Source organism: Macrotis lagotis, chromosome 1, assembly GCF_037893015.1.
Source record: "Macrotis lagotis isolate mMagLag1 chromosome 1, bilby.v1.9.chrom.fasta, whole genome shotgun sequence".
NCBI lineage: Eukaryota > Metazoa > Chordata > Mammalia > Peramelemorphia > Peramelidae > Macrotis > Macrotis lagotis.
The window spans coordinates 158,062,899-158,085,372 of record NC_133658.1 but is presented as its reverse complement, the minus strand read 5'-3'; the positions used below and the strand labels follow the sequence as shown (position 1 = coordinate 158,085,372).

At 37.9% G+C, this 22,474-nt stretch overlaps 1 protein-coding gene across 1 annotated transcript in view; it reads left to right on the top strand.

Annotated features, from left to right (window-relative positions):
* MALL (mal, T cell differentiation protein like) overlaps nt 1–21,117 on the top strand; it is a 50,569-nt gene extending 29,452 nt beyond the window's left edge. The window contains exons 2-4 of the mRNA XM_074209264.1: nt 15,353–15,520; nt 16,783–16,911; nt 17,935–21,117. Coding sequence (XP_074065365.1) covers nt 15,353–15,520; nt 16,783–16,911; nt 17,935–17,997 — 360 coding nt within the window. The 3' untranslated portion in view covers nt 17,998–21,117. The remainder of the gene's footprint in view (nt 1–15,352; nt 15,521–16,782; nt 16,912–17,934) is intronic.
* The last annotated feature ends 1,357 nt before the right edge of the window (nt 21,118–22,474 follow it).

Below are 22,474 nucleotides of genomic sequence, written 5' to 3'. Positions count from 1 at the left end.
TAGGGTGTGTCTTCTATGAAATTATTATTTATCTTGCTTAGCTCTGTCCATTTTATGGGCCACATTCTTCTCCACGGAGGTCTTTTCCTCATACCATAATGTTGTACAGGGTTGGTGTGGAACTGAATGACTCTGTGATCACATGACTTCCAGGAAAGGAAAAGAGAGTCAGAAACCCACCCCAAAACCTGTGATAAATATCAACTCAAGGAGTGAGGTGTTGGCAAGAAGTAGCCCATGTGAAACTTAGGGACATAGCCCTTCCTCAGATGGGCATTTTCAGTTTAAATTCTTTCAGGTGCACCATCTTCCCTTGCAAACCATCTCTCCTCTCTCTGTTCCTTTCTCTCAGTCACCCAAGTGAAAGCTTGGAATCTTTTCATTCTTCTTTCTCCTTCTTCCTTCCCAGGTCTCTTGCTCTTATTTTCAAAGTGTCTCTCCCATCCATCCAACCCTCAACATCCAACCCTCACCACCTATTCTAAACCTTTATCATCACTATTCAATTCAACAAGAGGATAGTGGAAAGAGTATTGGAGTCAGAATCAGTTTGCAAATATTGGATTGGCTGCTTACTACTTGTGGGATCTTCAGCAGGCTACCTTATTGCATTTCAGTCTTCTCATTTGTTTTAAAAAAAAGAAGGAATTGAAAAAACTTATTAAAATTTTTTTAAAAACATGAATTAATGATCAATCTTGACAGACTTGCTCATTCCATCAGTTCAACAATCAGGGACAATTTGGGGGTATCTTCGATGGAGAATACCATCTGTATCCAGAGAAAGAATTGCGGAGTTTAAACAACCACCAAAGACTATTACCTTTAATTAAAAAAAAACCCATAATCTTATTATGTAAAAAAAAAAAAATGAAATGATCAAGTGTAAGCTCCTTGAGGGCAGAGACTATCTTGTACTTCTTTTTTGTAACTCCAATGCACAGTATTTCATGTAAAGTAGGCATTTAATAAATGTTTATTGATTGATTGATTGAGATGATCTCTAAGATCCTCTCCAGTGCTAAATCTCATGACAATAAACCAATATTTATCAATTGACTGTTCTGTGTGAAGTACTATCGTAAAGTGCTGTGGTTGATGCAAAGATGAATAGAAGAGTTCTCATCCTTAAAGAGGGTATAGTCTAATAGAGAAAATCATAGTCTATTGTAATAGCTTCTTCTCTGTTCTTACTATTTCAGTTTCTCCTCTCTCTCCAATACATTCTGCATGTACCATTGCTAAATTAATCTTCCTAGAGAAGCTGGATAGAGCACCTGGGGTCAGGAAGACTCATCTTCCTGAGTTCAAATCCAGCCCCAGACACTTACTAGGGGTGTGATCTGGGCAAATCACATAATCCTGTTTGCATCAGTTAGAGATATGGCAAACCACTCCAGTTTCTCCACTAAATCTCAAATGGGGTCACAGAGAGTCAGACATGACTGAAAAATTACTGAGAAAAGCAAACTTGATCATGTCATTCACTACCTTCAAGCTTTTCAATGCTGCTGAAGACTCCAAACTTCCCATCACTTCTTTCAGCTAAGTCAAGCTTCTCCTTATAGTACAAACCAGCCACTCATTACTCCAATTATGCTGTCCTCTCATTCTTTTTAAAAAATTTTATTTATTTAAGGCAATGAGTTAAGTGACTTGACCAAGGTCACACAGTTAGCAATTATTAAGTGTCTGAGGTTGGATTTGAATTCAGATGCTCCTGACTCCAGGTCCAGTGCTCTATCCACTGCTCCACCTAGCTGCCCTTGTTCTCTCATTCTAAAGCATTCTTTCTCTTTTCCCCCAACTACCCAGAACCTTCCTGTCCTTCAAGCCTCCCCTTTCTAGAGAAGTCTTATATTATCTCCAGTACCTGGCAGAGGTCAAATTCAAACAATGCTCAGTAAACTGCTGCTGAATTAAATTGAACTGAATCTTATTAAAAGGAATTCATATTTGTGCAACACTTCTAAAATTTAAGCTGATTATCTCACAACTAGAAAGGGAGGGGTATATTTTCAAATCCCATTTAACAGATGGGGAAATTGATATGGAAATGGGGAGGTGACTCAGGTCAGATAGGAAGTGGCAAGGGGAGCAGAACCAAGATATTCTGACTCACAGCACCTAATCCCTACCCCTCCCTACTAAATTTCCTGCCTTCTCTTACTAATTATTTTTTAATCTCCTCAGAGTAATTAGAGAATAAATACCCACTGTTTTCTTTCTTTCTTTCTTTTTTTAAATAACAGAATGATAATTGGCAAGCTGGTAATAAAGACAAACCACCATTCAGGGTCTTAGACTTGGCCTAATTTCTCAGTTCTCTCCATTTTAGGTGTTACAACTTTTCTAAATTAGACATTTCTTCCTTGCTTTTCATTAGTCTCTCTCCTCAGAGTTTCTAGAATAAATGCTTGTTGACTTCTGAGACGCTTTTTCCTCTCCCCTCATTGCTAATATAATTTCCCTTTCTCAGAACTTTTCTATCTCCCTAACTCCCTAAATTATTCTTCTTGTTATTTTCTCCAGAACGTTTCCATTCTCCATTTTGCCCCGCCTCAATCAAAATACCACCTCTATGACAGAGGTGGTTAACCTGGGACCAATGAATTTGATATTTTATAATGTTAGTTCAATATAATTGGTTTTATAATTCTATGTATTTATTTTTTTCATTTAAAATATTATTTTGAATGGGAGGGGAATGAATAGGCTTCAGCAGACTAAGGAATCCAGGACAAGGAAAAAAATTTAAGAACTGTTCTATCAATTTTTTTCCCCAAATTGCCTCAATTTACCCCCATATAGTGGATAAAGTACTGAACCTGGAGTCAGGAAGAACTGACTTCAAATCCTGTCTCAGACACTTACTAGTTTCATTTATCTTTTGTCTTCCTCAATTTTTCCAACTGTAAAATGAGGATAATAATGACATCTATCTCCTAGTGTTGTTGGAACTGTTGATTGAGGTTGTTTAATAAAGGCTTGTTCCTTTCCTTTTCCAGGAGTGCCCATCCTTTCCTTCCCTCCCAATTCTCAAATGTCTCTATCTTTTTAGAGATTTGAAATACCTAGTATGAGGTAAACCCTAGATCCTAGAACCTTAATAATCTGGAGAAATCCAGATACCATTTTTTCAGATAAGCTTGGTACTGAAGATTTCTGTAATTGAATTAGGAGTCAGGAAATTGAAAACAGTTTGATCTGAATCTGAAATTGAGAGTTGTCCACTTAGAGGTTCCCTTTTACCTAATACCAGTACTTTTCTCTTATCTAGGTTGATAATAATATCTATCCTTCAAGATCTCATGTTAATCTAGTACAGGTCTTTTGTAGTTATCATAATAGTAGATATAGTCATTTAGTTTATCAATAAGTAATTGTTATACATCTATGATGTTCCATTATTGTTGTCATTTTGGTCATGTTTGACTCTTTGTGACCCCATTTGGGGTTTTCTTGGAGTGGTTTTGCCATTTCCTTCTCCAACTCATCCTTTTGATGAGGAAACTGAGGCAAACAGTTAAGTGACTTGCCCAGGTCATACAGCTAGTAAGTGTCTGAGGCCAGATTTAAACTCATTTGAATTTATATTTTACATATATATGTGTGTGTGTGTGTGTGTGTGTGTGTGTGTGTGTGTGTGTGTGTGTATATATATATATATACATATATACATATAATTTATACTCCAAGGGAAGTATAGATCAGATAGGGGTGGAATGGAGAAAAGTCTGTTGTGACAGTGGAGTTTGAAGTTTGAAAGAAGGCAGAGAAACCAGAATAGAGGGGAAGAAGAGGATTTGGGGTATAGGAGACGGCCAGTAAACAGGCACAGTGCTGGTAGATTGAGCATCCTGTGCAAGGAGACAAAGAAGGCCAGTGTTCTCGAGATTCGAGTATGTGGAAAGGAGTGAAGTGTAAGACTGGATAATAGAGGAAAGGGTCTGGTCATGATGTTTTAAAAGCCACATAAAGGAGTTTATACTTGATCCTGGAGCTAGTGGTTGTAATAGCACACAAAAGAATAACATAAAAGAATAAAAAAAGGAGAGTGACTCATCTGAGAACTATTTTTATCTGAACTCCATTGAACAAGATGAGTTATGATAATAATAATTCACATTAGTGCTTTCTAGCAATATAGTAATGTATTTAGATAACAATGATAATTATATCAATGATTCACAGCTTCTTTCTTCAGTCTGGAGTTCTTTGAGCATTTTCAAATTCTAAAATCATATCTCTGGATAAGATTTTTATTTTTTATAATGGTATCACTTGACCCTGTTTGCCTCAGTTTCCTCATCTGTAAAATGAGCTGGAGAAGGAAATGATAAACCATTTCAGTATCTTTGCCAAAACTCCAAATAGGGTCACCAAGAGGTGGACACTACTGTACAAATCAATTACACTTTCTTATTTTTAGGATCATTAGGATCAAAACTTCAAAATAGTGAAAGATCAAAAATATCATCACCTTGTGGCAAATAGTCTTGGATGAACCTGCCCATAATAGCCCAACTAGTCATCTGAGGATAGCATATTGCCAGATCCAAAAACAAAGCCTTTCTGATCTTGGCTTCACTTTCATATTATAGTGAGGCACTGGAATAGAACTTAAATGGAAAATCTTCATTTCTTGTATGGAAGGATGATAGATACATAGACTTGAAATACTAGCAGTGAAAAGAACCTCAGAAATCATCTGGTCTTATTTTATAAATAAGGAAATTTAGTTTCAAATAGATTAAAGTTATCTACCTAGATCTTGCAAGCTAGTTAGTAGCAAATCTGAGGCTGGAACCTAGGTCCCCTGAATCCCAATTAATGTTCTTTCCACCGAGCCATAGCTGCCTCTTTAAATGAATGAACAATATATAATTATAAAGTAATTGAAGAAGTCAGGAGACAAAAGTCCTTCTCCATAGTAAAGCATAATTCACCTTGCCATATTTTTCTTTTTCTTTAATTGGTGGTTTTTTATCATTTCACACATCTGTAGGGGAATGAAGAAATTGGTCTCTTTTCTCTTTTGCCCTTCAAGTTAATTTGAAACTTTCAAACTATTTGGAAGACATCAGCACTCTTAAAATATACATTGAAATAGACTTTGCCAACTCAAAAATCTTCACTGGCTCCCTATTGCCTAAAGGAGGGCATCTGGCATTGAAAGTTCCCTGCAATATAGCTCCAACTCACCATTCCAAATGAAGTCTACCTTACCTTCAAACACTTATGATTAAACTGGATTGCTGCTCCTCAAACTCAGTGCCCTGTATCTCACTTCTTTGATTTGAGTAGGCTGTCCCCTAACCCCCATCTTGGAATGTACCCCACCTCACCTCCTCATTCAGCATCCAGCTCATGAGGAACTTCTCACATGAAGTTTTCCCTGATTCCTCCTACCCTCACATACCCCACATCTTCTCTCCCCCATCAAGTTTTGCTGGAACTTTTTGTCTGGAGTTTTCCCTTGGTTCCCATTCTGTATGTCACACCCTTCCCTCACTACCACAGTTTTTTGAAGGTTCCTTGAGGGAAAGAACTGAATCATTTTTGTCATTGTTTCTCCAGTGCCAGACACAAAGACTTGAACATAATAGGTATTTAATAATCAAGTGTTGATATGAATCAAGGATAAACAGCACTGTTCCATGTTTGCTGACTAATCCCATGTCTAAAATTAATATATTGCTCTTGGAAAGGTAATGGGGACTAGAAAAGGGAAAGGAATATAAGACATGGGGGGAAATCTGGAATGTCGGTTCAATTTTTTCTAAAGAGGTGATGACATATATTCAAGTTTCTCATGACACTCTAGAAACCAACCCAGATTCCCCACAATAGACATAAGATGACAGGGTTGGTTTTTCATTCATCAGAAGTCAGCTAACGCAACAAGAACTTGGCAAAAATCATGCTGCTTCCTTAGAGGTGAAGGTGGAGGTGAAAAATAAGTCTTTTTTTTCCCCTTTTGACCACATAACATGAAAGAATCTTTTCAAAGGCTCTATCTCTCATAGTCATATCTCCCACAGAAGTAGTCAGAATTAAGGATCACATCCCCAGATAGAAGTATGTTTCCAAAATTTCCTAGTGATGTTTGAGGAAGTAGATGATCTGAGGCAGCAGTGTTTAAGTTTTTTTTTCCATTTTTTAAACATTTATATCTAAAGTTTTGAATTCCAAATTCTATCCCTTCCTTCCTTCCCCTCAACCCCCTCCCTGAGACAGTAAGCGGATATGGTTATACATGTGCAATTATGTAAAACATTTCCATATTAGTCATTTTGTGCAATGCTTGAATAAAAAAATGGAAAGACAGTGAAAAATAGCATGCTTCAGTCTATATTCTATCAATATTAGTTCTTTTTCTGGAGGCAGATCATTAATCCTTTGGGACTGTCTTGGATCATTGTATTGCTAAGAATAGCTAAATCATTCAGAGTTCTTCATCAAACAATACTGTTGTTACTTTGTACAATGTTCTATTGGTTCTATTCACTTCACTATTTATCAGTTCATGTAAGTCTTTCCAGGTTTTCTGTAATCTTCCAAACAGTAATTATTAAATGCCTGCTACATGTCAGATACTGTGCTGAGCAATGGAAATGTGAAGAAAGGCATGTACATAGTCCTTAATCTCAAGGATCTTACATTCTAATGTGGGAGACAACATGGAAAAAAACATGCTTTCAAGATATATAGTTTATAAATAGAAGATAGATTAGGAAATATAAATCTTACTTCACAGAAAAGAAAATTGAGAACCAGAAGTGAGATCTGAGAACCAGGTCTCAGATTAACGATCTTTCCATTATAGCACCCCTGAGCCCCAGAAGCTAATTTCAAAGTATTCTATAGTGTGATAAAATCATAAAATTTCAGAGTTGGAAGGGACCCAGAGGTTAGTTAGTTTAACTTATACTTGAACAAGCATCCATTCTTCCACAACCCCAATAAGAGGGTATCCAGGCCCTGTTTGAAGATTTCTAGTTAGATAGAGTCCCTACCCTCCCAAAGCTGGGAGAACCTCAGTGGGCCCATTGACACCTCTGAATATGGAGGTAGAAAGCAATGAGATATCATCCTTTTGATAATCCCCCTGTGTGTGATCCAACTTCCAAAAAGGGCTTTTATAAGGAGCTTCCATTGTGATGGATTGACATGCAGCAGCAGGGGAGTCTCATTACCCTGGGGCTGGCATTCAGTTCTCTAGCCAGCAAAACATTTTCTTTCCTCTTCTACATGAGCATAGTGACAGAGGTACTGCTGGCAAGCAGGATAATTGATAGGAAAGACCAGCTGCCAGCTGACTTCATTCCACCAGAGCCCCACCCACAGGTTTGATCTTGGAACAGTTCCTAACACTGACAGCTCCATGACTGGAGCATTAGCCTTAGTCCCTTAATCCCTTCATTGTGTGGCTCTGGGCAAAGCAACTCTCTGTATGTCTCTGACACTAGGTTTATTCATTTCTAAAATAAGAAGTTAAGACTATATTATCAGTAAGGTCCTTTTACAGCTCTAGCATCATTTGGGACAATGTTTCTATGACCAGATTCCCAGGGGAGGATTTTTTTTTATTGAAACAAATAAGATAGAAGACTATAAGTCTACAATGTGTGGTGGAAAGAGCACCAGCCCTAGATTCAGGAGGACCTGAGTTCAAATCTAATCTCAGACACTTGATACTTACTTGTTTACCTAAATCACTTAACCCCTATTGCCTCAAATCCAAGGCCATCTCCAGTTGTACTCATTCCTAATTGGTCACTGAACTCTGATGATTTTGGAGGAGAAAGTGAGGCTGGTAACTGAGCACAGTACCCCCTCACTCAAATCTAATTTACTTTTTTGCCTTGGTATCACCTCCCTGATATCATGGTTCTTTTCTAGAATGAAGGAAAAATATCATCATCATCATCATCATCACAAAACTGTAAGGCTGATTTACCAAAGTCACAGAAGAAAATTGGTCTTATGATTTTGAAGCAGCCCCTCTCATTCATTCATTCACCAAAGATGTGAGTTCTAGGTCCTAGAGCTACAAAGAAAAAAAAAACCATTCTAGGGAATGGTAGGGAGAGACTGGACATATGTACAGATCAGTAAAATATAAAATGTGAACAGAGTAGGTAAAATTATTTGGGAAACAAAGTACTAACAAGGGGAATCAGGGCAGACCTTAGGTAGGAGTAGGCACTTGTACAGACCCTTGGAGATTCTTGGGTTTGGTTCTGATCTCGAGAGAGATCATTTCTCTCTCACCCAGGGCTCTCACCCAGAATTACTCTAGGGAAAATTCCTAAGATAGCTTAAACACAACTTGCATCCAGGTTTCCTCAAAATGTAGTTTCCCAGCTCTCCTACAAACACTGAAGGTAATAAATGAAAACGGGGTATATTGTAGTCTAAACAGCTCATTTTACTGATTCATCAATTGATCAATATATGTTTATTTAGCTCCTCCTAAGAGTCAAACCCTGAGCCAAGCACTGGAGATAAAAAGGAAAGCAAACTATAGTCCTTCCGTCACAATCTAATAGGGAAAACTGAGGCAGAGGTGAAGCAAATTGCTAAAAATCACAAAGTAAATCACTTTTAGAGCTGGTGCTCCCACCCAGGTTTTTTGACTTATAGTTCAACATACTCTTTTAGGGATGCTAGGTGACACCACAGTGCTTAGAACCCTGGGCCTAGAGTCAGGAAGACATATTTTACTGAGTTCAAATCTGGCCTCAAACACTTCTAGCTGTATGACCCTGGGCAAGTCACTTAACCCTATTTGCCTCAATTCCCTTACCTGTAAAATGAACTGGAGAAGGAAATGGCAAACCACTGCAGTATCTGCCAAGAAAATTGCAAATGGGGTCATGAAGAGTCAGACATGACTGAAAACAACTAAAAGACAAAAAATAGTCTTTCTCTGCTATCACATTTCCTATGCTAGTGTGGTTTTCTTTCCTTCTTCCCTCATCTCCATTCCCTTTCTCTTCTGAAAAGACTCATCATCATCCAAATTATCATCATTTTCCTTCACTGTGACTTAAAGAACAGCCAACTCACAAGTGGAACAATGACTTCCATGGGAGATCCATCTTTTCCAGGTCCTGATGCAAGAGGCTTGTTATTAAACATAACTATCTCCAAGTTAGCAACGATAGCCAAGGTGACCTTCCTCTTTATACTCAAGTCAAGAGTCAGGAAGAATCTAAGAAATAATCAATCCAACTGTCTCACTTTATGAACTCATAGACATTAAGTGACTTGACTAAGTTCATACAGGTGGTATTCAAAGAGTGTTTATATGGAAAAGGGTTTAAACTTGTTCTGCTCAACCCCAGAAAGGAGAATTAGGGACAATGAAAAGAAGAAACAGAGAGGAAAATTAGGTTTGGGGTAAGGAGGAAATAATATTTAACATTTCTTCTTGTTTTTACTGTTCAGTTGTTTCAATTTCATCTTCTTCTCCAAGACCCTGATTGGCAAAAATATTGGAGTAGTTTGTCATTTCCTTCTCCAACTTGTTTTACAGATAAGGAAACTGAGACAGAGTGAAATGACTTGTCCAGGGTCATACAGCTAGTAAGTGTAGGAGATCAGATTTGTGCACAGGAAAAAGGAGTCTTCCTGATTTCAGGCATTCTGTTTAGTGCACTGATTCAAAGTCAGAAAATCTTATCTCTGACACATAGGAGCACTGTGATCCTAGTCAAGTAATTTAAGATCTTAGTGCTCTAGAAAAACTCTAAGACTAAATTGCAGCGAAGGTGCCAACCTGCATGGTAGAGAGAACTCCCTCTAAGTCCTCTAAGACGATAAAATTGCAGGTCTAGTCCCTCTCCTCTAATTAAAAAAAATCTGTATTTTCATAATCTCCTTTTCTTTGGACAACATGTTTTCTCAACAGTTATTGTTTTCTCTGGCAATCTTGCATTATCAGAATGGCAATAAAATATTTACAAAAATCAAATTTTTAAATTTTTAAATAGCATGAATCCCAGACAACATAAAATGAGCATGGAGCTGATCCTTTAGCTTCTCTCACCCTCCTCACCCACTTCAGGAATGAGTAAAATCTGACTCACAGAACAGTGGTCCCCACATCTACCAGCAGGTTCTGGTCTTAAACTTTATATGTTGTTTGTTTAAAACTTAGAACTAATTTTCCCATAGAAACTCATCATACATTGTGGTTAGGTTCTCAGCCAGACCACAAAAGCTTGTGATGCAATAGTACACAACCAACATTAGTAGCATTTTGGTATTCTGGGATTAAAAGATTACAAAATGAGGAAAGGAAGAAGAAAAGGAGGAAGAGAACTTCGTCCTTCTTTCTTGGACTCAGGAATAGCTCCAAGTAAAATTTTGAAATAGGCAAAGTTTGTCTTTGGTGTCCTCCCATCTTCCTCTTCCTCTCTATCTCAGAGGACATTTACTAGCTGTGTGCCCCTGGGCAAGTCATTTAACCCTAGTTGCCTCATCTATAAAATGAGCTGGAGAAGGAGATGGTAAATCACTCCAGTGTCTTTGGTAAGGAAACCACAAATGGGGGTCACAAAGTCAGACTCGACTGAACAACAACCAGTGTTACTGAACCACTTATCTTCTTCAATTGCTCCATGTTAAAAATTGCCTCTTCCCTTCACTTAACATTTTTTTATTGAAATTCCCTTTCTCGGGCCACTAGGTGGCGCAGTGGATAAAGCACTGGCCCTGGAGTCAGGAGTACCTGAGTTCAAATCCGGTCTTAGACACTTAATAATTACCTAGCTGTGTGGCCTTGGGCAAGCCACTTAACCCCATTTGCCTTGCCAAAATCTAAAAAAAAAAAAATTCCCTTTCTCTCAGTATAAAAGCTAAGTATAGGAAACAAACAATCTCATTATGCTACTTAAAACAATATGTGAATAGCTAATAGCTTCTCTTCTCCCTCCTAAGTATTTGATTGTTCCAAAGATGATACCCAAGGGGAAGTGGATAGAGCAAAGACCCTGAAGTCATGAGGACCTGAATTTGACCCTTAGCAACTGTGTGATCCTGGGAAAGTCACTTAACCCAATTGTGAAAGAAAAAGAAAGAAAGAAAGAAAAAGAAAGAAAGGAAGGAAGAAAGGAAGGAAGGAAGGAAGGAAGGAAGGAAGGAAGGAAGGAAGGAAGGAAGGGAGGGAGGGAGGGAGGGAGGAAGGAAGAAAGAAAGAAAGAAAGAAAGAAAGAAAGAAAGAAAGAAAGAAAGAAAGAAAGAAAGAAAGGCAGAAAGAAAGAAAGAAAGAAAGAAAGGCAGAAAAGAGGAAAGAAGAAAAATATGATACCTAAACAAATCTCCATGCAGTAGGATTTCAGGCAACAGTAAAAATTGAAGCCTGGAGGGCAGGACGATGAAGAATGATGAAGAAAGACAAGTCATTGTCCTGTGGCCAAGGGCAAATCTATCCTTCTAGAATGGCCTCCATTTCCTTAAATATGAAGGGAAGACTAAGACTAGATGATGTACCCATTCCCTAGAAACTCTGACTTCCTGTGATTCTGATTCTGGAATCCAGAAATTCTCTGACAACTTTGTCCTTAAAATGAATTTATGACTCAGTCAGTGACTGACTGTAAACAACCCAAAGCTAGTTAATTCAATTGCTTAGAAGTTTTTTAAGGATCAAATGGTATCTAAAACATCATTAGTTTGTGTTCTTTTTGAGGGGTAGGTAAAAGATGAGTAATTTGGGGGAAAAAAAGTTTGTCTGGGGAGATAAAATCCTTCATCCCAATAGTTTGAAGGTTAAAGGCAACATGGTTTAATAGAACATAAGATATGCAATCAGAATATCTGTGTTCAAATTTTGTCTCTGCTATTAATTAGTAGCTGACTTTGAGAAAGTCATACCTCTCCAAATCTCACTTTCCTCACTTGACCTGATTCATGAAGAAAAATAAGAGTTCTATAAAGGTGAGTTGAGAAAGGGGAATATTCTTGATAAGCATGGAAGACAGTTTGGAGCATCTAGAACAGAGCACATAAAGGAGAATAATGTGAAGGGAGGTTAGAGTCAGTTTGTAGAGAGTCTGAAGAACCAGACTAAGGAGCTTCCATTCCATCCTCAAAGCAATAGGGAGTAATAAAGTTTTTCATTAGGAAAGCGACATAATCAGATTCATGCCTTAGGAAAATAATTTTTTGAGTTGAGTTGAGTTTGAGTTGGATTGGAGAAGGAAGAGATTAGTAGGGAAACCAATTAGGAAGTTATTATAAATAGTCCAGGAAATAATCCAGACCAGATGTAGACTGAATTAGGGTAGTGACTATATGAATAGAGAGAATGGGACAGATGAGAAAGATGACATGGAGGTAAATTGGACAAGGCTTGACATCTAATTACTTGGGGAAAGAAAGAGGGAGAGGGAACAGTCAAAGATGACTTTGAAATTATGATCCTGAGTGATTCTAAGAATAATCCATCTTCAACATAAATAGGGAAGTCTGGAGGAGGGGAAAAGTTGATTTGGGGGAAAAAAGAATGAAGGTGATGGATTCATTTTGGAACATATTAAATTTGAGGTGCTGATTAAACAACGAGGTAGAGATATTTGGCAGACAGAGATAGAGAGTTGGATCTAAAAGAGGGCTAAGACTGTGTGTATGTGTGCTTGTGTATGCACATATATCTGTATATAATTTATACATTGTGTATTTATACACACATGTAGATATATACATATACACACCCACCTATAGAAATGATCATTGAGTATAGGTAATGATGAGATCACCAAAACAGAGAAAGTAGAGAAGAAAAGAGGGTCTGGGTGAGATTTACCCATTCTGATAGGTCAGGAGAAAGTCATCTAGCAAGGGAAATTTAAAATGAACAGTCAGACAGATTGGATTTCTACCAGGAAAGAATAATGTCCCAGGAAAGAATAATGTCCCAGAATCCAAGAGAGAAGTGAGTATTCCAGAAGGAGGAGTGACTGACATTGTAAAGAGTTCAAGGAAGACTGAGAATGAATTGGACAAATCACTTAAACTCCCTGGAACTCAGTTTCTTCATATGCAAAATGAGGGAGTTAGATGGCTTCTGGGATCTCTTCCAGTGCTACATTAGTGATGATATGATCATGACTAGAAAAAGGACCATCAAATTCAGTTGATGAATTAGTGGATAGAGAGGAAATCAAGGTTACAAGTTTAGATAACTCTTTCTAGGATTTGGCAGTGAAAGGAAAATTAAGTTGAGGATAATAGCCTGGGGAGATAACAGAGTCAAGGTGTTTTTAAGGGTGGGGGGAGACCTGAGCATGTTTCTAGGCAGTGTAGAAGGAGCCAGGAGATAGAGACTGAGATAAGATAGAGAATGATTAATGGGAAAAGCTCTTGGAGGAGAGCATTCAGCCAACAAAAAGAGAAACCTCATTCTCTGAGAATGGAACAAAGGAAGTCAAAAGAGTAAGGGAGATAAGGAACTAGCCATAAATTCTGATTTTCTCAAGAGAAAAGAAGATGGGGAGAGAAGACTGGTAAGTGAGGTGAAGTTGGGGATTTGAGGAGAGCAGAAACAGTCCATGAATGGTCTTTCTACAAGGAGGGAGCTAGTTGGAATCAGAAACTATGAATTTATAGTGACCTCAGTGGACAGTTGTCAGGGATAACTTCTTCCAACAGCAGACTAAGGGATTAGGGATTGGCAGAGAATGAATATAGAGTTAGAATTCAAAGATAAGTGCATCATTGAACTGGCTAAATATAATTTAAAGGAAAGTCAAAATGGTAGTGATGGCCTTTGAAGAAAACTAGATGTGCATGAATGAAAGGTATAGTGAAGATGAATAATAATAGCCAACTTCTCTCTATAGCTCTTTAAAGGTTTGTTAAATGCTTAGTTTAACATGTTACCACATCTGATCCTCATAACAACCCTATGATATTGGCATTGTTGTTATCCTCATTTTTAAAGAGAAAACTAAAACTGTTAGCTTCACATTAAGCTACTTGACCAAGGTCAGGCTAGTAACTGTCTGAGGCAAGGTTCAAAATCAGTTCCCCTTGATTCCAAACTCACTGCTCTAGACACTATACAACCTAGGTGCAGAAGAGAGAAACAGAGGAAAAGTTAGAGGGACAGGAAATTATATTAAAAGAAAGGCAATACAGAGTTCAAGATGGCTTGAGGATGATGGGGAGGTCTAAGATATGATCACCCAGTGTAAGACTGAGTCAAAATGGAAATGAGTCATAGAAATTAATGAGATAGATAAGCCAGAGACACTTTGTTCATAGAGACCTCCATAGGAATAGTGGAACCTCTAAAGATAAGAATAGGAAGTGAGTCAAAGAAGACTGAACTATCTGAGCAGGGAGAATAATATGGAGGCCAGCAACTGACAGAAACAAAAATCTGGACGAGGTAAAATAAACAAATGGAGAAAAAGTCTAAGCAAAAGAAATCATGGAATTATGATGGCAAGGATCAGGAAGTGACAGGGAGGAGAAAAGATTGTCAACCACTCCTTCTGACCCAATATGCCAGAGGGGCAATTATATACCTTGCAGTGGGAAGAATGAGGGCCCTGAAGTGGAGAGGATCTAAGTTCAAATTCAGCCTCAGTGTGACCTTCGGCAAATCACTTAATCTGATTGCCTCCAGTTCAGGGTTATCTTCAGTTGTCCTAATTCATATCTGGCCACTGGACCCAAATGACTCTGGAGGAGAAAGTGAGACTGGTGACTTAGCACTTCATCTCTCTTATTCAAACCCAATTCATGTGCATGTCATGACATAACCTACCAATGTCATAGTCTTCTTCACGAACAAAGGACAAACACTATGGCATAAAAAGAGGAGCCACTATGGGTGAGTGGAGCCAGCAATGAGGCATCTACTGAAGGAATTCAGGCTTCCACTAGCATCAGAAAAATGAGAAGAAACTGAAAGTGAGAGTTCTAGAATGAGAAATCATTAACTCTAGTGGTGTTTAGATGTAGTTTCTGGAGAACATAATGGAAAAGGAAGACTGAAGACAATTGATGGTGGGACTGAGCTGGATTGGGGTGAAAATGAAGGAAGAAATCAAAAAAGGATAAAGGGCTTTGCCTTAGTAGGCATCTGAATTGCAAGAATTTGGGGACAGGAATTTTTTTCACCTTAAATTGGAAGAAGTACCATTTGGTTATTGTTTTGAGTTGCCTAGAGCAGGGAACAGGAGGATGGATGCTCAGTGGTAATGGTAGCCAGGTAAGTCATGAATTAAAGTAGATCATTAATTCTGAACATGCCAAACCAAGATTAAAAAATAACAAAATAAAGTCTTATAGAAAGAATACCTTTGATATAATTTTTCTTTTCTATTTACAGGTATTTGGATGCTGGGTCTGGATTCTAGTAGCTGCCACAGAAGTATATTTTGATTTGTTGCAAGGATGGGTTATGTATGTGTCCATCACTTCATTCCTCATCTCCCTTATGTTCCTGTTGTCTTACTTACTTGGATTTTATAAAAAATATGAATCCTGGAGAGTTTTGGTAAGGATATATATAGTGTTACCATGAGTATTGACTAGAGGTATACGTATTTACTGCCTGATCTGGGAACTTTTCTTATGGAGGGACAACACCAAGATAAGGATGGTCACAGGGACTATAAGGATGATTCTTCTCCCACAGAGATGGAATCTGAGAGGACGCCTGCTTTTTCATAAAACCAGAGATATACAAACCATAAATCACAAAGTATAAATCAGGGGGATATTTTTCAGTTTATAAAAGGATCTATTTGACAGCATACTCAAATGTTTTTTTAAACACCTACTCTTTATGGAGTATTGTGCTAGCTGCCTGGAGGAAATACAAAGTTTAGATAAACAAGGTCATAGAGTTTACAGTCTATTAGGTAGATAAGACATATACAGCTGCCAAGGTTCCAAGGTAAGTAAGTACATAAGAGAGAGGCAAAGTATTATATGATATTTGAGAGGAGAAGTTATTAAAGATGAGAGAGAAGAGAAAAGATTTCACGGGAAATAGTATGAGATGGGCTTTTTAAAAAGGGATGTAAAGAATTACGATAAGATAAACAGATTCAGAAAAGACATTTTTATGTATATTTAACTCTCTGGGGCTACCCACCACCCCAGGATGACTAATTCAGGTTTAAGGTGGGTCCACAGTGCTAAAAATTTCTTGGAGGGGGCTATTATGGCTGTCTATGGCTGACCTGAGGGGCCAAAGCTTAGCTCAGAAGGGTGGAAATTTGTAGCTTTCAAAGCAGGGAGAAAAAAAGTTGAAAAGATAAGTGCAGTCGTGATGTAGAAAAGTCCTACAATTAAAGAGAGCATGAGATATAGCCCATCTCTCCTTGGGGTCAGATCAAGACTCCTCAGGATATCCTCTCCTCATGAGGAGATGGGGATCATGGGGATCATGGCTCTAAAAGACATTCAGGGTATGAGACATTGAGTGACTAAAGGTACAAATAAGACCACTTTGAACACTTCATTGTTTCCACTAACCACCCTTTATATCTTGGAATTTCATCATGTTAATGGGAAACTTAATTGATCAGAGGCCCCTTCATCACATAGTGATTTTGAATTCTTCTCTTGCTAATTTTTCCTCCAAGGACTTTTTACTCCAGTAAAAAGCCAGTCTTAATCTGACACAAGGCAGGGGGGTGGGGGGGGAGGGTCATGGACATCTTAGGGTTTTATAATAAGGATATTAAAGTAATGACTTTGAAAGTGTCTTGTGAAGCTCATTCCATGGTCTTCTTGGGGATTGTTTTCCAGGATAGCCTTTATCATGGAACTACCGGAATTTTGTACATGAGTGCAGCCGTATTACAAGCAAATGCAACAATTCGCACAGAGAAAGAAAGGGTTGGGAAAATTTTTTATGAAATGAATGCTGCTGCCACGGTGAGTTGAGTTGTGACATGTTAAGTTTAATCATTTTTAAGTGCTTCATCTCAATGGAATGTCAGAGACAGAAGCCCTTTATCAGCTTGCCCCAAGTCAATGGTGGGGTAGGGGTTATTTTCCCAGGTCAGGAATACATGGGTTTTCCTCATTGGTAGTTCAACAAATGCTTGTTAAATTCCTGCTCTGGGTTGGGTACTCTGCTAAGCACTGGAAATACAAAGAGAAAATCCAAACAGTCCATGCTTTTAAGAAGTCTACCTCCACTTAGGAGGGGAGCAAGAAACAACAGGTACACAGATGATTAAGTAGAAAATAAAGGTTTTTCTAGCCTAGAGGAAAACTGTGAATAATAGAGACAGAGGGACACACAGAAATGGAGACAGACAAGAAACAGAGAGAGGAAGGTAGACAGAGACAGACAGACAGAGACAAGAGATGAAGACAGAGAAAGAAAGAGGGAGACAGAAAAATAGACCAACAGGGATAGAGAAAGAGACAAAGAGATGAAGCCAGAGAGAAAGAGAGACAGAGGAAGACAGAGAGAAAGAGATAGAAAGAGGGAGACAGAAAAAGAGACTGAGAAAAAAAGACAAAGAGATGGAGACAGAGGCAGAAATGAAGAAAGAATCAGTGAAAGAGAAAGAGATTAAGAAAGGAATAAAGAGAGGGAGACAGACAGAGAAAAAGAGAGACTGGCAGAGACAAAGAAAGAGACAAAAAGATGGAGACAGAGAATGATAGAGAGGGACAAAGAGAAAGATATAAAAAGAGAGAGAGAGACAGAAAAAAAGAGAGAAACCAAGATAGAAAGGGGACAGAGACAGAGAAAGAAACAGAGAGACAGTGGAGAGAGACAGAAACAGAGATAGAGGTTATACAGGAGCCAAAAATTGAACTTTGCTGACATTGCCTGAGAGAGCTAAAATGCCCTTCAGAGAATAAGAATGGCTTAGATTCTTTCCTGCAGGATGAGCCCTGTCACATTACTCATTTCCACCCCTTCCCTTGTTTCTCTTCCAGTTCTTTGCTTTTATTACCACCTTCCTGTACATCCTCCATGCCTTCAGCATCTACTACCACTGAAGGAGAGCATAAAAGACAACAGGACAGAGGAATCTTCTTGTCACATCAAAACAAATATCCTAAAGCTCAACTGAAAAGCAGTTGACTCATGTTTTCAGACTATATAAAACAGAAGTACTTTTAATAACTTGGTTTTGAAATTTAATTTGTCTAGAATTTTTTGTATATCAGGTGCAATTGTATTGTATATTTAAAAATGTATTATTTTAGTTTGCCTGGGAAAAAACTGACTCTAGGAATTATTTACCAATGAATAAAGCCAGTAAGGTGCATTTATATTCCTTCATATGAAAGGTTAAACCCCAGAGATATTACTCCCTGACCAATGATCTGGAAACTGGATTATTTATGCTTTAAATGGTGTCAATGATCACTTCATTATTGATTACCAATCATCAATAAATATGAGGCAGCTAGATGGCACAGTGGATAGAGTGCCAGACCTGAAGTCAGGAAGACTCATCTTCCTCAGTTCAAATCCAACCTCAGACATAAGCTGTGGGACTCTGAACAAGTCACTTAACTGCTTATCTCAGTTTACTCATCTGCAAAACGAGCTGGAGGAGGAAAGGACAAACTATCCAGTATCTTTGTCAAAAAAAAATAACAAAAAACAAATGAGGTCATAGTGCCAGACACAACTGAAACAATTGAATAACAACAATGATCAATTCATTCTTATTTTCTAAAGATCAAAATTGCTTCAAGCCATCTTATTTTTAAGGGTGACATGATCTAATTTTCTTTCTTTTCAAATGAGATGCAACTTGAATCATCTCTAGGAGAGTTTGGGTCCTAGGGCAATATCCAAGGGCTAAAGGCAGGAAGGAATCCCACTTTATGCCTCCTCTCTGGTGTGAAAATGAAGGGAGCAGCTTCCATGATGGTGTGATGGATAGAATACCAGAAACAGAAAACCACAAAAAAAAAATTCTGCTTTGGAGACTTTCTACCTATGTGATCCTGAGAAATTTAAGTTTCCTCAGTCTCACTTACTTCTGCATAATGAGATGATCAAACTAGACAACCTCTTAGTTTCCATCCAGCTCTGGTTCTGTTATCTTTCTTTACCACTGGCTGTCTCCCTGTTACCATTGTCCATCTTCATTCTCAAAGAGGACCAATGACATCATGAGGGTGATGTCTTGACTTTCTAGTGAATTGGTATGAGTATAAGTAACAATTGTTTTCTGTTCTGGCCAGATATTATGAAGGTCTTCTTCTGTTTTCCCGAGTCCCTCCCCATGAGCTTAGTCTCCCAAGGGCAACTGTGGGCACATCAAAAAGATGTTATTGCTCAAAGACATACAGTGTCCTTACTACACAATTTCAAGTCCATCCCATAGGAAGGGCCTTGATTAGTATCTTCCAAGATCTTAACACTTTATATAATTATGCCAGAATTTCTAAATCTACCTCTTGAAAATGAGCAAGTGATTCCTTAGTTGTGGTACTAGAAACCACTCTGACCTTTAGAAGTGAAAATAAACAGATATCACAGTTGACATCAAAAGCATGGGGGTAATAATGAAAAGAGCTAGAGTTAGAGTAGGATAGTAATGAAAAGAGTTAAAAGTCTCAGTTCTTCTTAGCAGCTGTGCGACCCTATGAAAATAATGTAACCTCTGGGCTTCAGTTTCCTTGTCAAAAATGGTGACCATAGCTCTTTCCCTAAGGTCAGAGAAGAGAAGAGAGAGAACTTGATCTGTATTGTTCCCCTCTTTCTATATTTTCTCACCAGACTATGGGGAGTAAGTGATTGCCATAAGGAAGGAGGGGGACCTGAATCTATCCTTTAATCAATATGGTTGCTTGACTTTAGCCAAGTTATTCTATTTTTTTCTGGTCTTTTGCTTCCTCTTGAGGAAGATGAGAAGGGTACATCTTCAGAGGTTCCTTCCATCCCTGAATCCTATCATCTTATCTAGTACTATAATCTCTCAATATCATGCTATTCATTCAACAAAAATGTATTGTTATTTTTTATGAGTGAAGCATTGAAAAAGATGAGTAAAACTTAATTTCTGCTCTCAAACAGCTTACAATATATATTTAAACAGCTGTTTAGGCTATGTATTCTGGTAGGTTATCCACAATGCTGATATACAGGGAAAGAACTGGGGTTTTGTTTTGTCTTTGCAACCCCATTACCTTGAATAGAGTAAGCATCTAATACATCACTGCTTTTTTTCTGAATTAAATTGACTTTTGGCTCTTCTTAGGGAAATGGATGTTGTTGGGTATTCCAGTAACATAAGATTCAAGGTGCTTTTTTAAAAAAATTAAATGTTTGAAGCTGATGGTTGTGTTTTTCTTTTTTCCTATGTGTAATGAATATGGACTAGACTTGGGGAGGTGGGGAAGGGATGAGGAAGAAGAGAAGCTCAAAGTCTCAAATTCCTGCCTGACATTCACTCAAATCACATTGATCAGAGGAAGATACCTGGTCCTTTCATTACATTCCTTTCATCTCCAGAGGTAAATGCTCAGGCGCCATTGTCCTCTTAAATTAAACACCATTTGCACACATATCTCAGTCCCTTAATATCATTCCTTTCTTTCAAAAGCTTCAAGAGCCAATTGCTTCATTCAAAAATTCCTGATCCACTCAACTAAAATGACCCCATATTTCCCTTCCTTCTATTTGATTCCTCCTAAGCATCTAAGAATACTCTAAGCTGTGTCCTGGTACTGGTGTTCTCATTCTATCTGCTAGATTGTAAGCCACTTGAGGGCAGGGACTCTATTGGTTTTCATCTTTGTCTTGCCTACAGTGTCTTGCACAGTGTCTTGCCCAAAGCAGGTGCTTCTAGAAATGAATTTGATTGAATTGAACCACACTGCATGTCAAGGGGGAAGAAACGACCACACAATTTTCAGGCTTCAACGTCCAATTTTTCTCTGATCTTGAGAAGTAATGAGAGAAATTCCTACTTTAGTTCTTTTATTACTTTGTGCTTTTCATTATGCCTGATACCTCAGAATACAAAAACAAAACAAAACACCACCAGCCCCATTCATTATTTTGCACCATGGCAGCTCTGTGTAGTAATAGTTATTGTTATTACTGTTATTGTTTAAACAAGTAATTTGAAATAAAAGGTATTTGTTTGTTACAAAATTGAAGTCCTTGTTATTAACAGCTTCTTCTGGCAATAAACATGCAGGGTTCAGTTGGCAAGTTCATCAAAAATTCAACAAACATTTATGGAGAGTTTATAGTCTAATAAAGGGAGAAAATACATTCAGAGAAGGATCTGAAGGTACAATAGAAGAGAAAGTGCTCTGGGAGTTCTAAGGGTTGGGATTGTTCACTCTAAGAAGTCACTCTAAGAAGTTCTTTCACAAAATGAATAATATGGAAATATGATTAACATGGTTGTGCATGTATAGCCTATAGCATTACTTGCTGTCTTGCAAAGGGGAGAGAAAAGGAGAACATTTTACAAAAAACAAATATTGAAAATTATCCCTACATATAATTGGAAAAAATAAAATACTATTAAAATTAAAAATAAGTCACAGAAACACAAAATCTGAGACCTAAAGAGATTTTAAATGGTATCAACCTTCCTGTTCAACAGATAAGAAAATTAAGACCAGAGAGGCTAACTCAAGATCATATAGTTAGGAAAATAGTCTAGTTCTCTGGCTCTAAATCCCCAACTTTTCCCACTGGTGATGATGATGACAACAGTGATGTCAATCAAAGATAATGATAATGATGATGAATATATAAAGGACTAGACTTAGAGTCAAAGACAAAGGCTCTGCATCCTGCCTTGGACACCCATGACCCTGGAGTATGTCATTTAATCTCTGTACCTCATTTACCTCATTTCTAATGATAATCATAGTACCACTTCTCAACATCAACCTGTAGTGACATTGGTCTTCTTTGAAAACAAAAATCAGGATTTTTGTCAGGATCAAATGAAATGATGTCTGCAAAATGTTTTGCTATAGAAATAATAGCTAATACTTGGATGAAGAGGAAAAGGAAGAAGATGTCAGCAGGGATAGGGCAAATCTATGAATTTCACAACATTTCATTTCATACTATCATCCCCAGCACCCCACTTCTGTGAACTTTTCTTTCCTTGCTCAATCACCAGACAGACTACTTCTAGTCTTCCTTCTTCATAGGGAAATCTATTCTCTCTTCATTAAGTTTTTGATGAACTGCCTTTAAATTGGAGGGAGTAGGTGGAGAGAGAGGATGGGGGACAAGGAAAAAAGGAGGGAAGAATGAAGGGAGGAAGGAAGGAAGGAAGGAAGGAAGGAAGGAAGGAGAGAGGGAAGGAAGGAAGGAGGGGAGGGAGGGAAAGAGAAAGAAAGAAGAAAGGAGATGAAAGAAAGAAAACACTGATATCAAAATTCATGATTTGTATATACATATACATATATATGACACATATTAATTCATTTGATCCTCTCCACAGCCCTGTGCAGATGTACGACAGGCATTTGATGGCTT